The sequence below is a fragment of the Hemiscyllium ocellatum genome, unplaced genomic scaffold (assembly GCF_020745735.1).
Source record: "Hemiscyllium ocellatum isolate sHemOce1 unplaced genomic scaffold, sHemOce1.pat.X.cur. scaffold_3074_pat_ctg1, whole genome shotgun sequence".
NCBI classification, from domain to species: domain Eukaryota; kingdom Metazoa; phylum Chordata; class Chondrichthyes; order Orectolobiformes; family Hemiscylliidae; genus Hemiscyllium; species Hemiscyllium ocellatum.
The window spans coordinates 1-20000 of record NW_026868303.1 but is presented as its reverse complement, the minus strand read 5'-3'; the positions used below and the strand labels follow the sequence as shown (position 1 = coordinate 20000).

The 20000-nt window shown below is 61.3% G+C and overlaps 1 protein-coding gene across 1 annotated transcript in view; it reads right to left on the bottom strand.

The window, feature by feature from the left end:
- The window catches only part of supt16h (SPT16 homolog, facilitates chromatin remodeling subunit), a gene marked incomplete at its 5' end in the record, with an annotated part of 32553 nt that extends 12575 nt beyond the window's left edge, over positions 1-19978 (bottom strand). Inside the window, 12 exons of the mRNA XM_060823031.1 lie at positions 1879-2004; positions 4439-4557; positions 5049-5175; positions 6189-6324; positions 7902-8029; positions 9391-9544; positions 11088-11203; positions 12582-12677; positions 15407-15472; positions 17288-17400; positions 19152-19225; positions 19887-19978. Of these exons, the coding sequence (XP_060679014.1) occupies positions 1879-2004; positions 4439-4557; positions 5049-5175; positions 6189-6324; positions 7902-8029; positions 9391-9544; positions 11088-11203; positions 12582-12677; positions 15407-15472; positions 17288-17400; positions 19152-19225; positions 19887-19978 (1347 nt within the window). The remainder of the gene's footprint in view (positions 1-1878; positions 2005-4438; positions 4558-5048; positions 5176-6188; positions 6325-7901; positions 8030-9390; positions 9545-11087; positions 11204-12581; positions 12678-15406; positions 15473-17287; positions 17401-19151; positions 19226-19886) is intronic.
- Between the last annotated feature and the right edge of the window lie 22 nt (positions 19979-20000).

Below are 20000 nucleotides of genomic sequence, written 5' to 3'. Positions count from 1 at the left end.
CTGACCCAGTGACCCTTCACCCCTGGCCTTGAGTACACACTGACCCAGTGACCCTTCACCCCTGGCCCTGGGTACACACTGACCCAGTGACCCTTCACCCCTGGCCCTGGGTACACACTGGCCCAGTGACCCATAACCCCTGGCCCTGGGTACACACTGACCCAGTGACCCTTCACCCCTGGCCCTGGGTACACACTGACCCAGTGACCCTTCACCCCTGGCCCTGGCTACACACTGGCCCAGTGACCCTTCACCCCTGGCCCTGGCTACACACTGGCCCAGTGACCCTTCACCCCTGGCCTTGGGTACACACTGGCCCAGTGACCCTTCACCCCTGACCTGGGGTACACACTGACCCAGTGACTCATAACCCCTGGCTTTGGGTACACACTGACCCAGTGACCCTTCACCCCTGGCCCTGGGTACACACTGACCCAGTGACCCATCACCCCTGGCCCTGGGTACACACTGACCCAGTGACCCTTCACCCCTGGCCCTGGGTACACACTGACCCAGTGACCCTTCACCCCTGGCCCTGGGTACACACTGACCCAGTGACCCATCACCCCTGGCCACACACTGACCCAGTGACCCATAACCCCTGGCCCTGGCTACACACTGACCCAGTGACCCTTCACCCCTGGCCTTGGGTACACACTGACCCAGTGACCCTTCACCCCTGGCCACACACTGACCCAGTGACCCATCACCCCTGGCTACACACTGACCCAGTGACCCATAACCCCTGGCCCTGGGTACACACTGACCCAGTGACCCTTCACCCCTGGCCCTGGCTACACACTGGCCCAGTGACCCTTCACCCCTGGCCCTGGCTACACACTGGCCCAGTGACCCTTCACCCCTGGCCTTGGGTACACACTGGCCCAGTGACCCTTCACCCCTGGCCCTGGGTACACACTGACCCAGTGACCCTTCACCCCTGGCCCTGGGTACACACTGACCCAGTGACCCATAACCCCTGGCCCTGGGTACCCAGTGACCCATAACCCCTGGCCCTGGGTACACACTGACCCAGTGACTCATCACCCCTGGCCTTGGGTACACACTGACCCAGTGACCCTTCACCCCTGGCCCTGGGTACACACTGACCCAGTGACCCTTCACCCCTGACCTGGGGTACACACTGACCCAGTGACTCATAACCCCTGGCTTTGGGTACACACTGACCCAGTGACCCTTCACCCCTGGCCCTGGGTACACACTGACCCAGTGACCCATCACCCCTGGCCCTGGGTACACACTGACCCAGTGACCCTTCACCCCTGGCCCTGGGTACACACTGACCCAGTGACCCTTCACCCCTGGCCCTGGGTACACACTGACCCAGTGACCCTTCACCCCTGGCCCTGGCTACACACTGGCCCAGTGACCCTTCACCCCTGGCCTTGGGTACACACTGACCCAGTGACCCTTCACCCCTGGCCCTGGGTACACACTGACCCAGTGACCCTTCACCCCTGGCCCTGGGTACACACTGACCCAGTGACCCATAACCCCTGGCCCTGGGTACCCAGTGACCCTTCACCCCTGACCTTGGGTACACACTGACCCAGTGACTCATAACCCCTGGCTTTGGGTACACACTGACCCAGTGACCCTTCACCCCTGGCCCTGGGTACACACTGACCCAGTGACCCATCACCCCTGGCCACACACTGACCCAGTGACCCATCACCCCTGGCCCTGGCTACACACTGACCCAGTGACCCTTCACCCCTGGCCCTGGGTAAATGCACAGACTCAAATTACCCTTAACCCCTGACCCCCTGAGTGTCAGGCAGAAGATGGCAATCCCCCCCCGCCTCCCCCTCTCACACACACAGAGAGGGGGGAGAGACCCCAGCTCCCCGACATTACCTGCTCAGCGTAGAGGTCGTCTCTGTCGTGCATGTGCTGATGTTTCCCCAGGTCTGTGGTAATCTCACCGACCTCAGTGTAAAACTGAACGTCTGTGTGTCTGCGTTTCCCAAACATGATGGCATTCTGTACACACACAGGGGGAAACAGGGGCTTAGTCTGTGCAGGGGACACGGCCAAGGGGGGGGAGCATGGGACACACACACACACACACACACACACGGGGAAACAGGGGCTTAGTCTGTGCAGGGGACACGGCCAAGGGGGGGGAGCATGGGACACACACACACACACACACACACACAGGGGGAAACAGGGGCTTAGTCTGCGCAAGGGAACACAGCCAAGGGGGGAGCATGGGACACACACACACACACACACACACACACACAGGGGGAAACAGGGGCTTAGTCTGCGCAAGGGAACACAGCCAAGGGGGGAGCATGGGACACACACACACACACACACACACACACACACACACACACACACACACACACACACACACACACACAGTATCTCACACACACACACACACAGGGGGAAACAGGGGCTTAGTCTGCGCAAGGGAACACAGCCAAGGGGGGAGCATGGGACACACACACACACACACACACACACACACACACAGTATCTCACACACACACACACAGGGGGAAACAGGGGCTTAGTCTGCGCAAGGGAACATTGCCACGGGGGGGGAGCATGGGACACACACACACACACAGTATCTCACACACACACACAGTATCTCTCTCACCCCACACACCTCCCCCCCAACCCCCCACACAGTCTCACTCACACACACACACAGTATCTCTCTCACCCCACACACCTCCCCCCCAACCCCCCACACAGTCTCACTCACACACACACACAGTATCTCTCTCACACACACACTGTCTCTCCCTCACCCCGACACACCTCCCCCCCACCCCCACACATGCAGTCTCTCTCTCTCACACACACACACACACACACACACACGTGCAGGCTCTCCCTCACACACACCTACACATGTAGTCTCTCTCATGTGTCGACTCTCTCTCCCTCACACCTCCCCCACAACCCCCCACACATACATGTGCAGTGTCTCTCTCTCACACACCCCCCCACAAACACATGTAGTCTCTCTCTCTCACCCCCCCACACCACCTCCCCATCGCCCCCCCCCCACACATACATGTGCAGTGTCTCTCTCTCTCTCACCCCCCACACCACCTCCCCATCGCCCCCCCACACATACATGTGCAGTGTCTCTCTCTCTCACACACACACACACCCCCCACAAACACATGTAGTCTCTCTCTCTCACCCCCACACACCACCTCCCCATCGCCCCCCCCCCACACATACATGTGCAGTGTCTCTCTCACACACACACACACACACACTCACGTGTCGTGCCTCTCTCTCTCACCCCCACACACCACCTCCCCATCGCCCCCCCCCACACATACATGTGCAGTGTCTCTCTCTCTCTCTCTCTCACCCCCCCACACCACCTCCCCATCGCCCCCCCACACATACATGTGCAGTGTCTCTCTCTCACACACCCCCCCACACCACCTCCCCATCGCCCCCCCACACATACATGTGCAGTGTCTCTCTCTCTCACCCCCACACACCACCTCCCCATCGCCCCCCCCACACATACATGTGCAGTGTCTCTCTCTCTCACCCCCCACACCACCTCCCCATCGCCCCCCCACACATACATGTGCAGTGTCTCTCTCTCTCACCCCCACACACCACCTCCCCATCGCCCCCCCCACACATACATGTGCAGTGTCTCTCTCTCTCACCCCCCCACACCACCTCCCCATCGCCCCCCCACACATACATGTGCAGTGTCTCTCTCTCTCACCCCACACACCACCTCCCCATCGCCCCCCCCACACATACATGTGCAGTGTCTCTCTCTCTCACCCCCCCACACCACCTCCCCATCGCCCCCCCACACATACATGTGCAGTGTCTCTCTCTCACACACCCCCCCCCACAAACACATGTAGTCTCTCTCTCTCACCCCCCCACACCACCTCCCCATCGCCCCCCCACACATACATGTGCAGTGTCTCTCTCTCACACACCCCCCCCACAAACACATGTAGTCTCTCTCTCTCACCCCCCCACACCACCTCCCCATCGCCCCCCCACACATACATGTGCAGTGTCTCTCTCTCACACACACACACACACACACACACTCACGTGTCGTGCCTCTCTCTCTCACCCCCACACCACCTCCCCATCGCCCCCCCACACACATACATGTGCAGTGTCTCTCTCCCACACACACACACACCCCCACAAACACATGTAGTCTCTCTCTCTCTCACCCCCACACACCACCTCCCCATCGCCCCCCCACACACACACGTGCCGTGTCTCTCTCTCTCTCTCCCCACCCTCCCTCGAGTGTTGGAGCTGCACCTCCCTGAGCAAGGCTGGCGTGTCCCGGGGCCTCCCCCCTCCCCACACACACACACACACACACACATAATGTGCAGTCTCCCCCCAAGCTGAGAGAGGGCCTGTCCTCCTCAGGCCCCCATACCTTGAGATGGAAGTGCAGGACGATGATCATTTCCCCATCACACGGCTGGAAGATGGAGTGCTTGATGTTATTGTACAGAATGTCGACCTTATCCCCTCGCACTGAGGTAAACCGGAAACCTGGGGGGCAAGCAGACAGGTTAGACCCAACAGCAGACGGGCTGAATGGCCGCATGATATACCTTCTAACAGGCTGCAGGAGAGAGGGGCTGAATGGCCTCGTGTTGCTGTGTAACGGGCTGGAGGGGGGAGGGAGAGGGGCTGAACGGCCTCGTGTTGCTGTGTAACGGGCGGGAGGAGGAGGGAGAGGGGCTGAATAGCCTCGTGTTGCTGTGTAACGGGCTGGAGAGGGGAGAGGGGCTGAATGGCCTCGTGCTGCTGTGTAACGGGCTGGAGGAGGGAGGGAGAGGGGCTGATTGGCCTCGTGTTGCTGTGTAACGGGCTGGAGGAAGAGGGAGAGGGGCTGAATGGCCTCGTGTTGCTGTGTAACAGGCTGCAGCAGAGGGGAGAGGGGCTGAATGGCCTCGTGTTGCTGTGTAACGGGCTGGAGGAGGAGGGAGAGGGGCTGAATGGCCTCGGGTTGCTGTATAAACACTGTCAGGGGGACGTACCGTTGACGTGAGCTTCCAGAGTGCCCTGCATTCTCTTCTGAGCGATGTTCGGGCGGATGTACAGATCCTTCAGCTTGGGATTACTGCGGTTCAGGTTAATAATCAGCGAATCTTGTTTCACAATCCCCTGGGGGGGGGGGGGGGGAAACGGGAGGGGGAGGGGGGGAGAGGGGTGGGGGGGCGAGGGGGAGAAGGGGGGGGGGGGGGGGCGAGGGATGGAGATGGGGGGGGAGGGGGAGACAGAGAGAGAGAGACACAGTCATTAACGTCACACTTAAGCTTCCAAATTCACAACTTAAAAGTGAAACTGGGTATCACAGCAAAACAGGGCCCACTCCCTCAGCACTGACCCTCCGACAGGGCCCACTCCCTCAGCACTGACCCTCCGACAGTGCGGCACTCCCTCAGCGCTGACCCTCCGACAGGCGGCACTCCCTCAGCACTGACCCTCCGACAGGGCCCACTCCCTCAGCACTGACCCTCCGACAGTGCCCACTCCCTCAGCACTGATCCTCCGACAGTGCGGCGCTCCCTCAGCACTGACCCTCCGACAGTGCCCGCTCCCTCAGCACTGACCCTCCGACAGTGCGGCACTCCCTCAGCACTGACCCTCCGACAGGGCCCACTCCCTCAGCACTGACCCTCCGACAGTGCCCACTCCCTCAGCACTGATCCTCCGACAGGGCCCACTCCCTCAGCACTGACCCTCCGACAGGGCCCACTCCCTCAGCACTGATCCTCCGACAGTGCGGCGCTCCCTCAGCACTGACCCTCCGACAGTGCCCGCTCCCTCAGCACTGACCCTCCGACAGTGCGGCACTCCCTCAGCACTGACCCTCCGACAGGGCCCACTCCCTCAGCACTGACCCTCCGACAGTGCCCACTCCCTCAGCACTGACCCTCCGACAGTGCCCACTCCCTCAGCACTGACCCTCCGACAGTGCCCGCTCCCTCAGCGCTGACCCTCCGACAGTGCCCAGTCTGTGTGTGAGGGTGAGGTGCTCCACCCCGTGGCCGTTGTGTGGAACTACAGCGTGACTGTTGACGTGGGAGATGATGGTGGAACGTGTGGGTGGATTTGCCCCGAGTCGAGCGGTCAGACACTGAGTCCCGCTCACCGCCCAGGGTCCCAGCCCTTACCTCCTTCTCCTTCTCCTCAGCCTCCCGGGTCTTGTAACGTTTCTGAACCTCCTTGATGATTCGGAAGCCGTTCTGCAGGTTTGTCGCAGGGACCTGCTGTTCACCAGGTACCTTCAGGTTTGATGCCCGATAGGTTCTGTGTGGGGGAGGGGAGGGGGAGAGGGTTAGCGGAGAGCCTTCAGCCCTGGGCACCGCGCAGTGTCACCGCGCAGCCTGCTGTGACAGAGACTGAGCTCTCCCTGCTCTGTCGGACCGCACCGTCTGAAGGAGCAGGAGGCTGTTCAGCCAGTCTCGCTAGCTCCCCCCATTCCGTCGCTCAGCAGACTGACCCCCAGCCCAGTGCTCCGCATTCCCCACCCCCTCCCCCATGTCCTGTGTGTCTGAGAGTGTGGGTGTACGCGAGACTGCATGTGTGTGTGTGTGTGTGTGTGTGTGTGTGTGTGTGTGTATATGCGCGCACGCGTGTCTGTGTGGGTCAGTGTCCCCGTGTGTCTATGAGAGTGTGCACACACTAGACTGCGTACGTGTGTGTCTGACAGGGTGTGTGTCTAAGTGTGCCTGTATTTGAGAGCGCGTGGCTGTGCATGTGTGCACATGTATGTGTGTGAGGGTCTGTGTGTGTGTGTCTGGGCGTGAGGGCGCGTGGCTGGGCGCGTGGGTGTGTCTCTGGGCGTGAGGGTGGGCGTGAGAGAGAGAGACTGTGTGTCTGCGTGTGTGCGCGTGTCTGAGCGTGAGGGTGTTTGTGAGTGTGCGTGTCTGTGCGACAATGTGTGCGCGCGTGTGGGTGTGAATCTGTGCGTGAGAGAGAGCGGGTGTGTGTGTGTGAGAGAGACTGGGCGTGAGTGTGTTTGTGCGTGTGCATGTCTGTGCGACAGTGTGTGTCTGTGCATGAGGGTGTGTATCTGTGCTGGTATGAGAGACAGATTGTGTCTGTGAGAGACAGTGTGTCTGTGTGCGTGTGTGTGAGAGACAGCATGTGTGTCTGTGAATCTGTGCGTGTGAGAGACTGTGTGTGTTGTGTATCTGTGCGTGTGTCTGTGAATCTGTGCGTGTGAGAGACTGTGTGTGTTGTGTCTGGGTGTGAGGGTGTGTATCTGTGTGTATGTCTGTGAATCTGTGCGTGTGAGAGGGTGTGAGGGTGTGAGGGTGTGAGGGTGTGAGGGTGTGAGGGTGTGAGGGTGTGAGGGTGTGAGGGTGTGAGGGTGTGAGGGTGTGAGGGTGTGAGGGTGTGAGGGTGTGAGGGTGTCTGGGTGTGAGGGTGTCTGGGTGTGAGGGTGTCTGGGTGTGAGGGTGTCTGGGTGTGAGGGTGTCTGGGTGTGAGGGTGTCTGGGTGTGAGGGTGTCTGGGTGTGAGGGTGTCTGGGTGTGAGGGTGTCTGGGTGTGAGGGTGTCTGGGTGTGAGGGTGTCTGGGTGTGAGGGTGTCTGGGTGTGAGGGTGTCTGGGTGTGAGGGTGTCTGGGTGTGAGGGTGTCTGGGTGTGAGGGTGTCTGGGTGTGAGGGTGTCTGGGTGTGAGGGTGTGTATCTGTGCGTGTGTCTGTGAATCTGTGCGTGTGAGAGAGTGGGTGTGTCTGTGCGTGCGTGTGTGAGAGAGAGAGAGAGTGTGTGTGTGTGTCTGTGCGTGGGTGAGAGAGAGACAGTGTGTGTCTGTGTGTGTGTTGTGTTAGCAGAGCCCCCTCCCCTCCTCTCCTCTCCCCTCCCTCCCCAGCTACTTACATCTCCTTGACAAATGTAGCCTCAGGATTGGGGAAGAGATTGCCTTCATTCCGACCCAGGGCACTGCCAGGGCAGTAGAAGTTAATCCGCAGATAGGTGTAATCTCCCTCCACCGAGGTGCTGATGTTCTACAGGGGGACAACGGGGAAGGCACAGTGAGAACACGGGGCTGGGACCAGGAACTGGCACGGTCCCCCCTTCCCCACCACACAGACACACACCGAGGTGCTGATGTTCTACAGGGGGACAAAGGGGATTGGGGAGGCACAGTGAGAACACGGGGCTGGGACCAGGAACTGGCACGGTCCCCCCTTCCCCACCACACAGACACACACCGAGGTGCTGATGTTCTACAGGGGGACAAAGGGGATTGGGGAGGCACAGTGAGAACACGGGGCTGGGACCAGGAACTGGCACGGTCCCCCCTTCCCCACCACACACACACAGACACACACCGAGGTGCTGATGTTCTACAGGGGGACAAAGGGGATTGGGGAGGCACAGTGAGAACACGGGGCTGGGACCAGGAACTGGCACGGTCCCCCCTTCCCCACCACAGAGACACACAGAGACAGAGACACACAGAGACAGAGACACACAGAGACAGAGACACACAGAGACAGAGACACACAGAGACAGAGACACACAGAGAGACAGACAGACAGGCGGAGAGGCAGACAGAGACACACAGACAGACACACACACACCCCAGCCCTTCCTGCAGACCAGGATACATGGTCCACTCCTCCATGCACACAGCTTCCCCCATGATCCCCCCCTCCCTGGGTCGAACATGTCTCTCCCAAATCCCCGAGGGGAATCTTTTCTTGAGCAAAGATCCTTCCAAGGGGACACTGGGGTTGTTGCCCCAGACCAGTGTTTATTCAACAACCCCCTCCCCTCCCGAGTTGCCCCCCTCCTTGAGAAGGTTCAGGGGGAGCTAACTCCTGGAGCAGCTGTAGGGGAGACCCACAGTGTCCCTCAGGGAGGGAATCCCCAGGATTCGGACCCAGGAAGGAACGGATGGGACTCACTATTGGGAAAAGGGGAGTTACTCACTGCAGGATTCCCAGCCTCTGTCCCCGATGGTGGGCGGGAGGGAGGGAGGGAGGGAGGAAAAGGGCGGGAGGGAAAGGGCGGGAGGGAGGGAAAGGGAGGGAGGGAGAAGTGGGACCGAGGGAGGGAGGGAGCGAGGGGAGGGAGCGAGGGAAGGGAGCGAGGGAAGGGAGGGGAGCGAGGGAGGGGAGGCAGAAGGGAGAGAGGGGGTGAGAAGTGGGACCAAGGGTGGGAGGGAGGGGAGGGAGGGAGCGAGGGGAGGGAGGGAGCGAGGGGAGGGAGGGAGCGAGGGGAGGGAGGGAGCGAGGGGAGGGAGGGAGCGAGGGGAGGGAGTGAGCGAGGGGAGGGAGGGAGCGAGGGGAGGGAGGGAGCGAGGGGAGGGAGGGAGCGAGGGGAGGGAGTGAGCGAGGGGAGGGAGTGAGTGAGGACGTACCTTGATGGTGGCGATGTGGAAGGGCGTGGCGATGCCGAACACCGGCAGGATAACCGTCTCGTATTTCTTATCGATGTAGATCTTCAAGCTCCTGATGTCCGGCTCCTTCGGCATCTGCGATGGGTTTTTGTACGAGTCCCGGGATTTGCGGGCCCTGAATGGGGAGGGGGAGAGAGGGGGGGGGGGGGGAGAGGGGGGAGACCATGAAGCAGGACAACTATCAGAAGGAACCCAGTCACAGGAAAAGGCCCTTCGGCCCCAACCCATCCGTGCTGGCCCACATCTGCCGAATGCCCCTATCCCCTCACACCTTCCCCAGGAAAGGGGCAGCTACTCGGGGAGAGACTGTGAGACTCGCTTTGAGGGGCTGTAGTCCGAAATCCTGGAATGGAGGCAGAACCCAGTTTGTTCACCCACCAAATCCCAGGTCCGGAAGAGAAAGGCCGTTAATTACGGTCAAGGTGATCACCGGACGGAAGCAAGGGCAACGCCGGACACACAGCGGGACAAAAACGTCACACGCTTCCTTGATATCCGGCAAAATTACCCCGTTCAACAACACCGTCCCGGCCTGGGGGGGGGGGGGGGAAAAGGGCACACTTCTCATCAAATTCACCGTGGGGAAAGGGTCTTGAATTCCCCACCAAATTCACCGGGTTCCCTCCTGTTCACTCTGACCGGGAAGGAACCTCAGCGACCTTTATCCAGGGAACGTGGAGCTGAGAGACCTCACTTGGGCACAATGAAACCGATGAACCCCTTCAGCGATATTCCCCTTTGGGGGGGGGGGGGGGGGGGGGGGGGGGGGGGGGGGGGGGGGGGGGGGAATACAGTGCGGGAAGGACTGACCGACTCAGGGACCGGTCACAACCAACCAACCAATCCCAACCTGCTGCAGGAAACCACGCGGACCGACTTATCCCCAAATAAACAGGCGATACTACGGAAAACTACAGCCGGGGGGAGACGTACCAGGAGGGAGCAGGCGGTGGGTGAGCAGGCGGTGGGTGAGTGGGTGGGTGAGTGAGCGAGTGGGTGAGTGGGTGAGTGGGCGGGTGGGTGGGTGGGCGGGCGGGCGAGAGGGCGGGCGAGAGGGCGGGCGAGTGGGCGGGCGAGTGGGCGGGCGGGTGAGTGACTGAGTGAGTGAGTGAGTGGGTGGGTGGGCGGGTGGGCGGGTGGGTGGGCGAGTGGGTGAGCGAGTGAGTGAGTGAGTGAGTGGGCGGGCGAGTGGGCGGGTGACCGAGTGAGTGAGTGGGTGGGTGAGTGAGTGGGCGGGCGAGTGGGCGGGGCGAGTGGGGTGGGTGGGTGGGCGGGAGACTGAGTGAGTGAGTGGGTGGGTGAGTGAAGGTGCAGTTTCCTCTCCAACAGCAGGGTCAGTGTTTCCCTGGCCTGTACGGACCAGACCCGGATCCTGGGTCCATTATCAGGAGGGGAGGGGGGGGGGGGGGGGGGGGGGCTTTCACACAGCCCTGAACACTGTCCTCTGGTACCGTCCCCCTCCCCCCTCCCCCTCCCCCCCAGCATGTGCCCTGAGAAACCCCACTCCAACATGGACTTACCCAAACACCCGCGGGTCACAGAGCCCCCCCACCCTGCCCTTGACCTGCTCAGGGGACACAGGGAGCTGAGTGAGAGAGTCCCCCGACCCTGGGGAGCTGAGAGACAGGTACCACCCCCTCCCCCTCCCCATCCCTTACCTCTGGGTCTGCTGCTCCCCTCGGTTTTCTGTCAGCCGCCTCTTGGCCTCCTCGTTGAGTTGGTGGGCAAGTTCCCGCTGGTGGGAACGGCGCTTCTCCTCCGAGGTCATCTCGTTCTGAACGGGGCGGGGTAGGGGAGGGGGGAGAGGGTGGGGGGGCGAGGGGGGAGAGGGTGGGGGGGCGAGGGGGGATGCAGGGGGAGAGGGTGGCGGGGGGAGAGGGAGGGTGAGAAACGGAATAAAGTGCACAGTTATTCAGGGTGGAGATGGCGGGACAGGACTGCACACAGAAACCTCCCCCTCCCCCCCAAACCTGCACTGTTTACCCCGGGACAGTGCGGCCGGGGGGGGGGGGGGGGCGGAGGGCAGGGACATACCCACAGGGTGAGAGGGGGGGCAACAGACAGGGCGAGAGGGGGGGGGACACAGGCAGGGCGAGAGAGAGGGGGGGGACACAGGCAGGGCGAGAGAGGGGGGGGACACAGGCAGGGCGAGAGAGGGGGGGACACAGGCAGGGCGAGAGAGGGGGGGACACAGGCAGGGCGAGAGGGGGGGGGACACAGGCAGGGCGAGAGGGGGGGGGACACAGGCAGGGCGAGAGGGGGGGGGACACAGGCAGGGCGAGAGGGGGGGGGACACAGGCAGGGCGAGAGGGGGGGGACACAGACAGGGCGAGGGGGGGGGGACACAGACAGGGCGAGAGAGAGGGGGACACAGACAGGGCGAGGGGGGGGGACACAGACAGGGCGAGAGAGAGGGGGGGACACAGGGCGAGAGAGGGGGCACACAGACAGGGCGAGAGAGGGGGGACACAGACAGGGCGAGAGGGGGGGGACACAGACAGGGCGAGAGGGGGGGGACACAGACAGGGCGAGGGGGGGGGACACAGACAGGGCGAGAGAGAGACAGACAGACTGACAGAGACAGACACAGAGACAGACACAGAGACAGACACAGAGACAGACACAGAGACAGACAGACACAGACAGACAGACACAGACAGACACAGACAGACACAGAGAGAGAGACAGAGACAGAGAGAGAGAGACAGACAGAGAGAGACACAGAGAGAGAGAGAGACAGAGAGAGAGAGAGAGACAGAGAGAGAGAGAGAGACAGAGACAGACAGAGAGACACAGACACAGAGACAGACACAGAGACAGACACAGAGACAGACACAGAGACAGACACAGACACAGACAGACACAGACAGACACAGACAGACACAGACAGACACAGACAGACACAGACACAGACAGACACAGACAGACACAGACAGACACAGACAGACAGACACAGACAGACAGACGACAGAGACAGACACAGAGAGAGAGACAGAGACAGAGAGAGAGACACAGAGAGAGAGAGAGAGAGACACAGAGAGAGAGAGAGAGACACAGAGAGAGAGAGAGAGAGACAGAGAGACAGACACAGAGACAGACACAGAGACAGACACAGAGACAGACACAGACAGAGAGAGTGAGTGTGACCTTACCCGCGTCCTCTCAGTCAGGAGGTTCGCCTTCCCCCCTCGACCCAACAAATCCTCAGCCTCATCCTTCATCTCCTCGTCCTCATCCTCATCTTCATTCTGGGAGAACACACCAGCTGGTCAGGGACAGGGAAGGCTCCCTCTACACCGTCTCCCCCCATACACCCCCACATCACAGGGACAGGGAAGGCTCCCTCTACACCGTCTCCCCCTCCCCCACCGTCCCTCCAAATCACAGGGACAGGGAAGGCTCCCTCTACACCGTCTCCCCCTCCCCCACCGTCCCTCCAAATCACAGGGACAGGGAAGGCTCCCTCTACACCGTCTCCCCCTCCCCCACCGTCCCTCCAAATCACAGGGACAGGGAAGGCTCCCTCTACACCGTCTCCCCCTCCCCCCACCGACTCCCCAAATCACAGGGACAGGGAAGGCTCCCTCTACACCGTCTCCCCCTCCCCCACCGTCCCTCCAAATCACAGGGACAGGGAAGGCTCCCTCTACACCGTCTCCCCCTCCCCCACCGTCCCTCCAAATCACAGGGACAGGGAAGGCTCCCTCTACACCCTCCCCCCCATACACCCCCACCGACCCCCCAAATCACAGGGACAGGGAAGGCTCCCTCTACACCGTCTCCCCCCCCCGCCACCGTCCCTCCAAATCACAGGGACAGGGAAGGCTCCCTCTACACCCTCCCCCCATACACCCCCACCGACCCCACCAAATCACAGGGACAGGGAAGGCTCCCTCTACACCCTCCCCCCATACACCCCCACCGACTCCCCAAATCACAGGGACAGGGAAGGCTCCCTCTACACCGTCTCCCCCCCCCCCCACCGTCCCTCCAAATCACAGGGACAGGGAAGGCTCCCTCTACACCCTCCCCCCATACACCCCCACCGACTCCCCAAATCACAGGGACAGGGAAGGCTCCCTCTACACCGTCTCCCCCCTCCCCCCACCGACTCCCCAAATCACAGGGACAGGGAAGGCTCCCTCTACACCGTCTCCCCCTCCCCCACCGACCCCCCAAATCACAGGGACAGGGAAGGCTCCCTCTACACCGTCTCCCCCTCCCCCACCGTCCCTCCAAATCACAGGGACAGGGAAGGCTCCCTCTACACCCTCCTCCCATACACCCCCACCGACCCCACCAAATCACAGGGACAGGGAAGGCTCCCTCTACACCGTCTCTCCCCACCCCCCCCACCGACCCCCCAAATCACAGGGACAGGGAAGGCTCCCTCTACACCCTCCCCCCATACACCCCCCCCCACCGTCCCTCCAAATCACAGGGACAGGGACCGCACAGGGACGGCTCCCTCTACACCGTCTCCCCCTCCCCCCACCGACCCCCCAAATCACAGGGACAGGGACCGCACAGGGTCAGGGACAGGGAAGGCTCCCTCTACACCGTCCCCCCATACACCCCCACCGACCCCCCAAATCACAGGGACAGGGAAGGCTCCCTCTACACCCTCCCCCCATACACCCCCACCGACCCTACAAATCACAGGGACAGGGAAGGCTCCCTCTACACTGTCTCCCCCTCCCCCCACCGACCCCCCAAATCACAGGGACAGGGACCGCACAGGGAAGGCTCCCTCTACACCATCTCCCCCTCCCCCACCCCCACCGACCCCCCAAATCACAGGGACAGGGACCGCACAGGGTTAGGGACAGGGAAGGCTCCCACTACATCGTCCCAGGGACAGCACGGGGTGAAGAGAGAGGGGGGAAAGCTCCCTCTACACCATCCCAGGGACAGGGACAGGACGGGGTGAGACAGAGAGAGAGAGAGAGAGTAAAGCTCCCTCTACACCATCCCAGGGACAGCACGGGGTGAGAGAGAGAGAGGGGAGGAAAGCTCCCTCTACACCGTCCCAGGGACAGGGACAGCACGGGGTGAGAGAGAGAGAGGGGGGAAAGCTCCCTCTACACCATCCCAGGGGCAGGGACAGCACGGGGTGAGACAGAGAGAGAGAGAGAGAGTAAAGCTCCATCTACACTATCCCAGGGACAGCACGGGGTGAGAGAGAGAGGGGGGAAAGCTCCCTCTACACCACCCCAGGGACAGGGACAGCACGGGGTGAGAGAGAGGGGGAAAAGCTCCCTCTACACCGTCCCAGGGACAGGGACAGCACGGGGTGAGGGTGATAGAGAGGGGAAAGCTCCCTCTACCACACCCCAGGGACATGGACAGCACGGGGTGAGAGAGAGAGAGAGCGCGCGAGGGGAAAGCTCCCTCTACACCACCCCAGGGACAGGGACAGCACGGGGTGAGAGAGAGAGGGGGGAAAGCTCCCTCTACACCATCCCAGGGACAGGGACAGCACAGGGTGAGAGAGAGAGGGGAAAGCTCCCTCTACACCACCCCAGGGACAGCACAGGGTGAGAGAGAGAGGGGGGAAAGCTCCCTCTACACCGTCCCAGGGACAGGGACAGCACGGGGTGAGGGTGATAGAGAGGGGAAAGCTCCCTCTACACTGTCCCAGGGACAGGGACAGCACGGGGTGAGAGAGGGGGGGAAAGCTCCCTCTACACCATCCCAGGGACAGGGACAGCACGGGGTGAGAGAGAGAGAGCGAGCGCGCGAGGGGAAAGCTCCCTCTACACCATCCCAGGGACAGGGACAGCACGGGGTGAGAGAGAGAGAGAGAGCGCGCGCGAGGGGAAAGCTCCCTTTACACCATCCCAGGGACAGGGACAGCACGGGGTGAGAGAGAGAGAGAGAGAGAGAGAGGGGAAAGCTCCCTTTACACCATCCCAGGGACAGGGACAGCACGGGGTGAGAGAGAGAGAGAGAGCGCGCGAGGGGAAAGCTCCCTTACCTTCAGGAAGATGCCAACATTTTTGATCTTTTTCTTGACGGTGGTGATGACACTCGCCGGACCCTCCTGTGGGGAATGACCGGGATCAGTCACATCAGGAGACACTCTCGCCCTCCCAGCTGCCCTCCACCTCGGTCCCCCTGCCTCTCCCCTCCCCACCCACTGCCCGGTCAGAGCCCTGCAGCTGTTCGGGAGCCATTACCCCTCCCCACCCCCCACCAATCATTCAGGGCTGCTCCCTGAGGGGAGAGGCTGAGGATTCTGGGCCTGGACTCGATGGGGGTCAGGAGGATGGGGAGGGGGATCTGACTGAGAGAGAGAGAGAGAGAGAAAGAGAAAGACCCCGGAGACTGAGAGAGAGAGAGAGAGGGAGACTGAGAGAGAGAGAGAGAGAGAGAGACTGAGAGAGAGAGAGAGAGAGAGAGACCCCGGAGACTGAGAGAGAGAGAGACCCCGGAGACTGAGAGAGAGAGAGAGACCCCGGAGACTGAGAGAGAGAGAGAGAGAGAGAGAGACTGAGTGAGAGAGAGAGAGAGAGAGAGAGAGAGAGAGACTGAGCGAGAGAGAGAGAGAGAGAGAGAGACAGACACACACCCAGGAGACTGAGAGAGAGAGAGAGAAAGAGAGAGAGAGAGACTGAGAGAGAGAGAAAGGGAGACAGAGAGAGAGAGAGACGGGGGGGGGAGAGAAAGAGTGAGAGGGCAGACAGAGGGGGGGGGGGGGTGAACGGCAGACAGAGAGAGATGGAGAGAGGGAGGGAGGAATTGTGGGATAAGGGCAGGAGGGTGGGAGTTGAACAGGATCAGATCAGCCACCACTGTTTCAGGGAACGTGGGTGTTGCTGGGTGTGGCCCAGCAGTTATTCCCCCTCCCTGTCCCTAGTTACCCCCTTCCTAGAGAAGGTGGTGGTGGGGGGGGGGGGCGGGGGGGAGGTGAGCTGCCTTCCTGAACCGCTGCAATCCACGTACTGCTGGGTAGACCCACCATGTTGCCCCTTTGCCTCTTCCCTCCTCCGGCCTGGCCCACCCCGTCCGTTTGGACCCTGACAGTCTGACGATAGCTCTCCCACAATCTCCCATCGTCCCGGTGCTCTCCCTCAGACTGACGTCAGGCGAACAGGGGCTGGTCTGTCATTTCCCCCTCACCCCCGCCCCACCTCCCCGCTTCCCCCTCATCTTCCTCTCCTCAAACATGGACTTCATACGCCCCGAAATGTCGTCGCCTTTACGAGGTGTGTAAAGTTGCCGAACAAAAGGATGCAGGCAGCTTGATGATCTGGAGCATTTTACAGGAATGATGATCACCTTCAAGTCCCAACACGTGAGCCAGTCCCTTTTGAACACCCCAACACCACCTGTTTTGGCTAATGCAATTTCCTCTGGGTTCCTCACTTGCCATTGGGATCTCTGATGACTCCGAGAGATTGCTAATATCCCGTTCCTGGAGACTAAACGAAGATGTGAACCCTCCTCTGTCTTTGCTGATCCTTTCCTTTTCACAAACCAAGAGGAAGCTTTTACAGTCCGTTTCTTAATTTCTTGCTCGCCCACATTCTACTCCCCAACCCTTGGAGGAATATTTGGATGCTTCGGAATGGTAAAATGCTCCCGATCGTGAGGCCTCTGACTTTTCTGTTGGGTTTGGCAACTTTACACACCTGGAACTTCCACTGGTCAGGATCACAGCTGCCAACAAACACACGGTGCCACAGAGGGATGGCGATTTGTTCAGGAATCTCGCCATGGGGGCAGTCGCCCACGCAACACGACAACGGGCGCGGTGGTGAGGGGTATGACCTGCCTGCACAGCCCCAGGATGGCACTTAGGGTCAGTGCCACACTGGGGCAGGAGGCGAGGGCTCTGGGGGACAGGGTAGCTCACCTCGTTGATCTGCACAGTGTCTCCAATGAAGAGAGCATAGATCTTTTCCTCAGGGTTCTTGCCTTCCTTGTTCTCCATGTTGGAGAAGCCCAGGTTGATGCTGAACATCATGCCTAGGGGAGAGACACCGAGGGCTCACAGAGGGATTCCAAGGTCAGTCAGGGCACACGCTGCCCCACAGGGTCTCACACACACACAGCCAACACACCCCCGAGACATCACAGCACATACCGGCCACACACACACACACCCCCCGAGATATCACAGCACATACCGGCAACACACCCCGAGATATCACAGCACAGACCGGCAACACACACCCCCCCGAGATATCACAGCACATACCGGCAACACACCCCGAGATATCACAGCACAGACCAGCAACACACACACCCCCCGAGATATCACAGCACATACCGGCAACACACCCCGAGATATCACAGCACAGACCGGCAACACACACACACCCCGAGATATCACAGCACAGACCGGCAACACACACACACACACACACACACACACACACACACACAATATCCCTGTAAACCCACACCTGTCTCTGTAGCCCCCATACACCCCCTCCTTATCTCTGTAAATACTGACACCCCTTCCCTGTCTCTGTAACCCCCTACACCCCCTCCCTGTCTCTGTAACCCCCTACACCCCCTCCCTGTCTCTGTCACCCCCTCCCTGTCTCTGTAACCCCCTACACCCCCTCCCCGTCTCTGTCACCCCCTCCCTGTCTCTGTAACCCCCCTCCCTGCCTCTGTAACCCCCTATACCCCCTCCTTGTCTCTGTAACCCCCCTACACCCCCTCCCTGTCTGTAACCCCCTACACCCCCTCCCTGCCTCTGTAACCCCCTCCCTGCCTCTGTAACCCCCACACCCCCTCCCTGTCTCTGTAACCCCCTCCCTGTCTCTGTAACCCCCTCCCTGCCTCTGTAACCCCCTACACCCCCACCCTGTCTCTGTAACCCCCTCCCTGTCTCTGTAACCCCCTACACCCCCTCCCTGTCTCTGTAACCCCCTCCCTGTCTCTGTAACCCCCTCCCTGTCTCTGTAACCCCCCTCCCTGTCTCTGTAACCCCCTACACCCCCTCCCTGACTGTAACCCCCTCCCTGTCCCTGTAACCCCTACACCCCCTCCCTGCCTCTGTAACCCCCTACACCCCCTCCCTGTCTCTGTCACCCCCTCCCTGTCTCTGTAACCCCCTACACCCCCTCCCTGTCTCTGTAACCCCCTACACCCCCTCCCTGTCTCTGTAACCCCCTCCCTGTCCCTGTAACCCCCTACCCCCCCTCCCTGTCTCTGTAACCCCCCTCCCTGTCTCTGTAACCCCCTACACCCCCTCCCTGACTGTAACCCCCTCCCTGTCCCTGTAACCCCCTACACCCCCTCCCTGCCTCTGTAACCCCCTACACCCCCTCCCTGTCTCTGTAACCCCCTCCCTGTCTCTGTAACCCCCTACACCCCCTCCCTGCCTCTGTAACCCCCTCCCTGTCTCTGTAACCCACTACACCCCCTCCCTGTCTCTGTAACCCCCTCCCTGTCTCTGTAACCCCCTACACCCCCTCCCTGTCTCTGTAACCCCCTCCCTGTCCCTGTAACCCCCTACACCCCCTCCCTGTCCCTGTAACCCCCTACACCCCCTCCCTGTCTCTGTAACCCCCTCCCTGTCTCTGTACCCCCCTACACCCCCTCCCTGTCTCTGTAACCCCCTACACCCCCTCCCTGTCTCTGTAACCCCCCCTCCCTGCCCCTGTAACCCCCTACACCCCCTCCCTGTCTCTGTAACCCCCCTACACCCCCTCCCTGTCCCTGTAACCCCCCTCCCTGTCTCTGGAACCCCGGCAGTGGCTGACCTTTCTTCAGTCGGTACTGGTTCTTGGTGTTAATGACCAGGGAAGCCTCTCGGAACTCGATTCCCATGGCGAACCTGAACACAAACCCTCCATTAACACACCACTCCTGATGGACACAGCACAGGCCAGGGGAGGGGAAGGACAGTGCCAAGGGAGTGGGCCCTGTCGGAGGGTCAGCGCAGAGGGAGTGCCGCACTGTCGGAGGGTCAGTGCTGAGGGAGTGGGCCCTGTCGGAGGGTCAGTGCTGAGGGAGTGGACACTGTCGGAGGGTCAGCGCAGAGGGAGTGCCGCACTGTCGGAGGGTCAGTGCTGAGGGAGTGGGCACTATCGGAGGGTCAGTGCTGAGGGAATGCTGCACTGTCGGAGAGTCAGTGCTGAGGGAGTGGGCACTGTCGGAGGGTCAGTGATGAGGGAGTGCCGCACAGTCGGAGAGTCAGTGCTGAGGGAGTGGGCACTGTCGGAGGGTCAGTGATGAGGGAGTGGGCCCTGTCGGAGGGTCAGTGCTGAGGGAGTGGGCACTATCGGAGGGTCAGTGCTGAGGGAGTGCCGCACTGTCGGAGGGTCAGTGCTGAGGGAGTGGGCACTGTCGGAGGGTCAGTGCTGAGGGAGTGGGCACTGTCGGAGGGTCAGCGCTGAGGGAGTGGGGGCCGAGGGAGGGGGGGCTGAGGGAGGGTCAGTGCTGGGGGAGGGGGGGCTGTGGCCCTGGGGGGGTGGAGGTGACCTCACCGCGCTCACCCCAGGTTCTTGGTGATCTTCGCCAGCAGATCCGGCTTCTCCCTCTTCACAAAGGCCATCACAGTCTGGTACACATCGCAGATCTTCACCCCTGTACGGGGGGGGGGGGGGGGG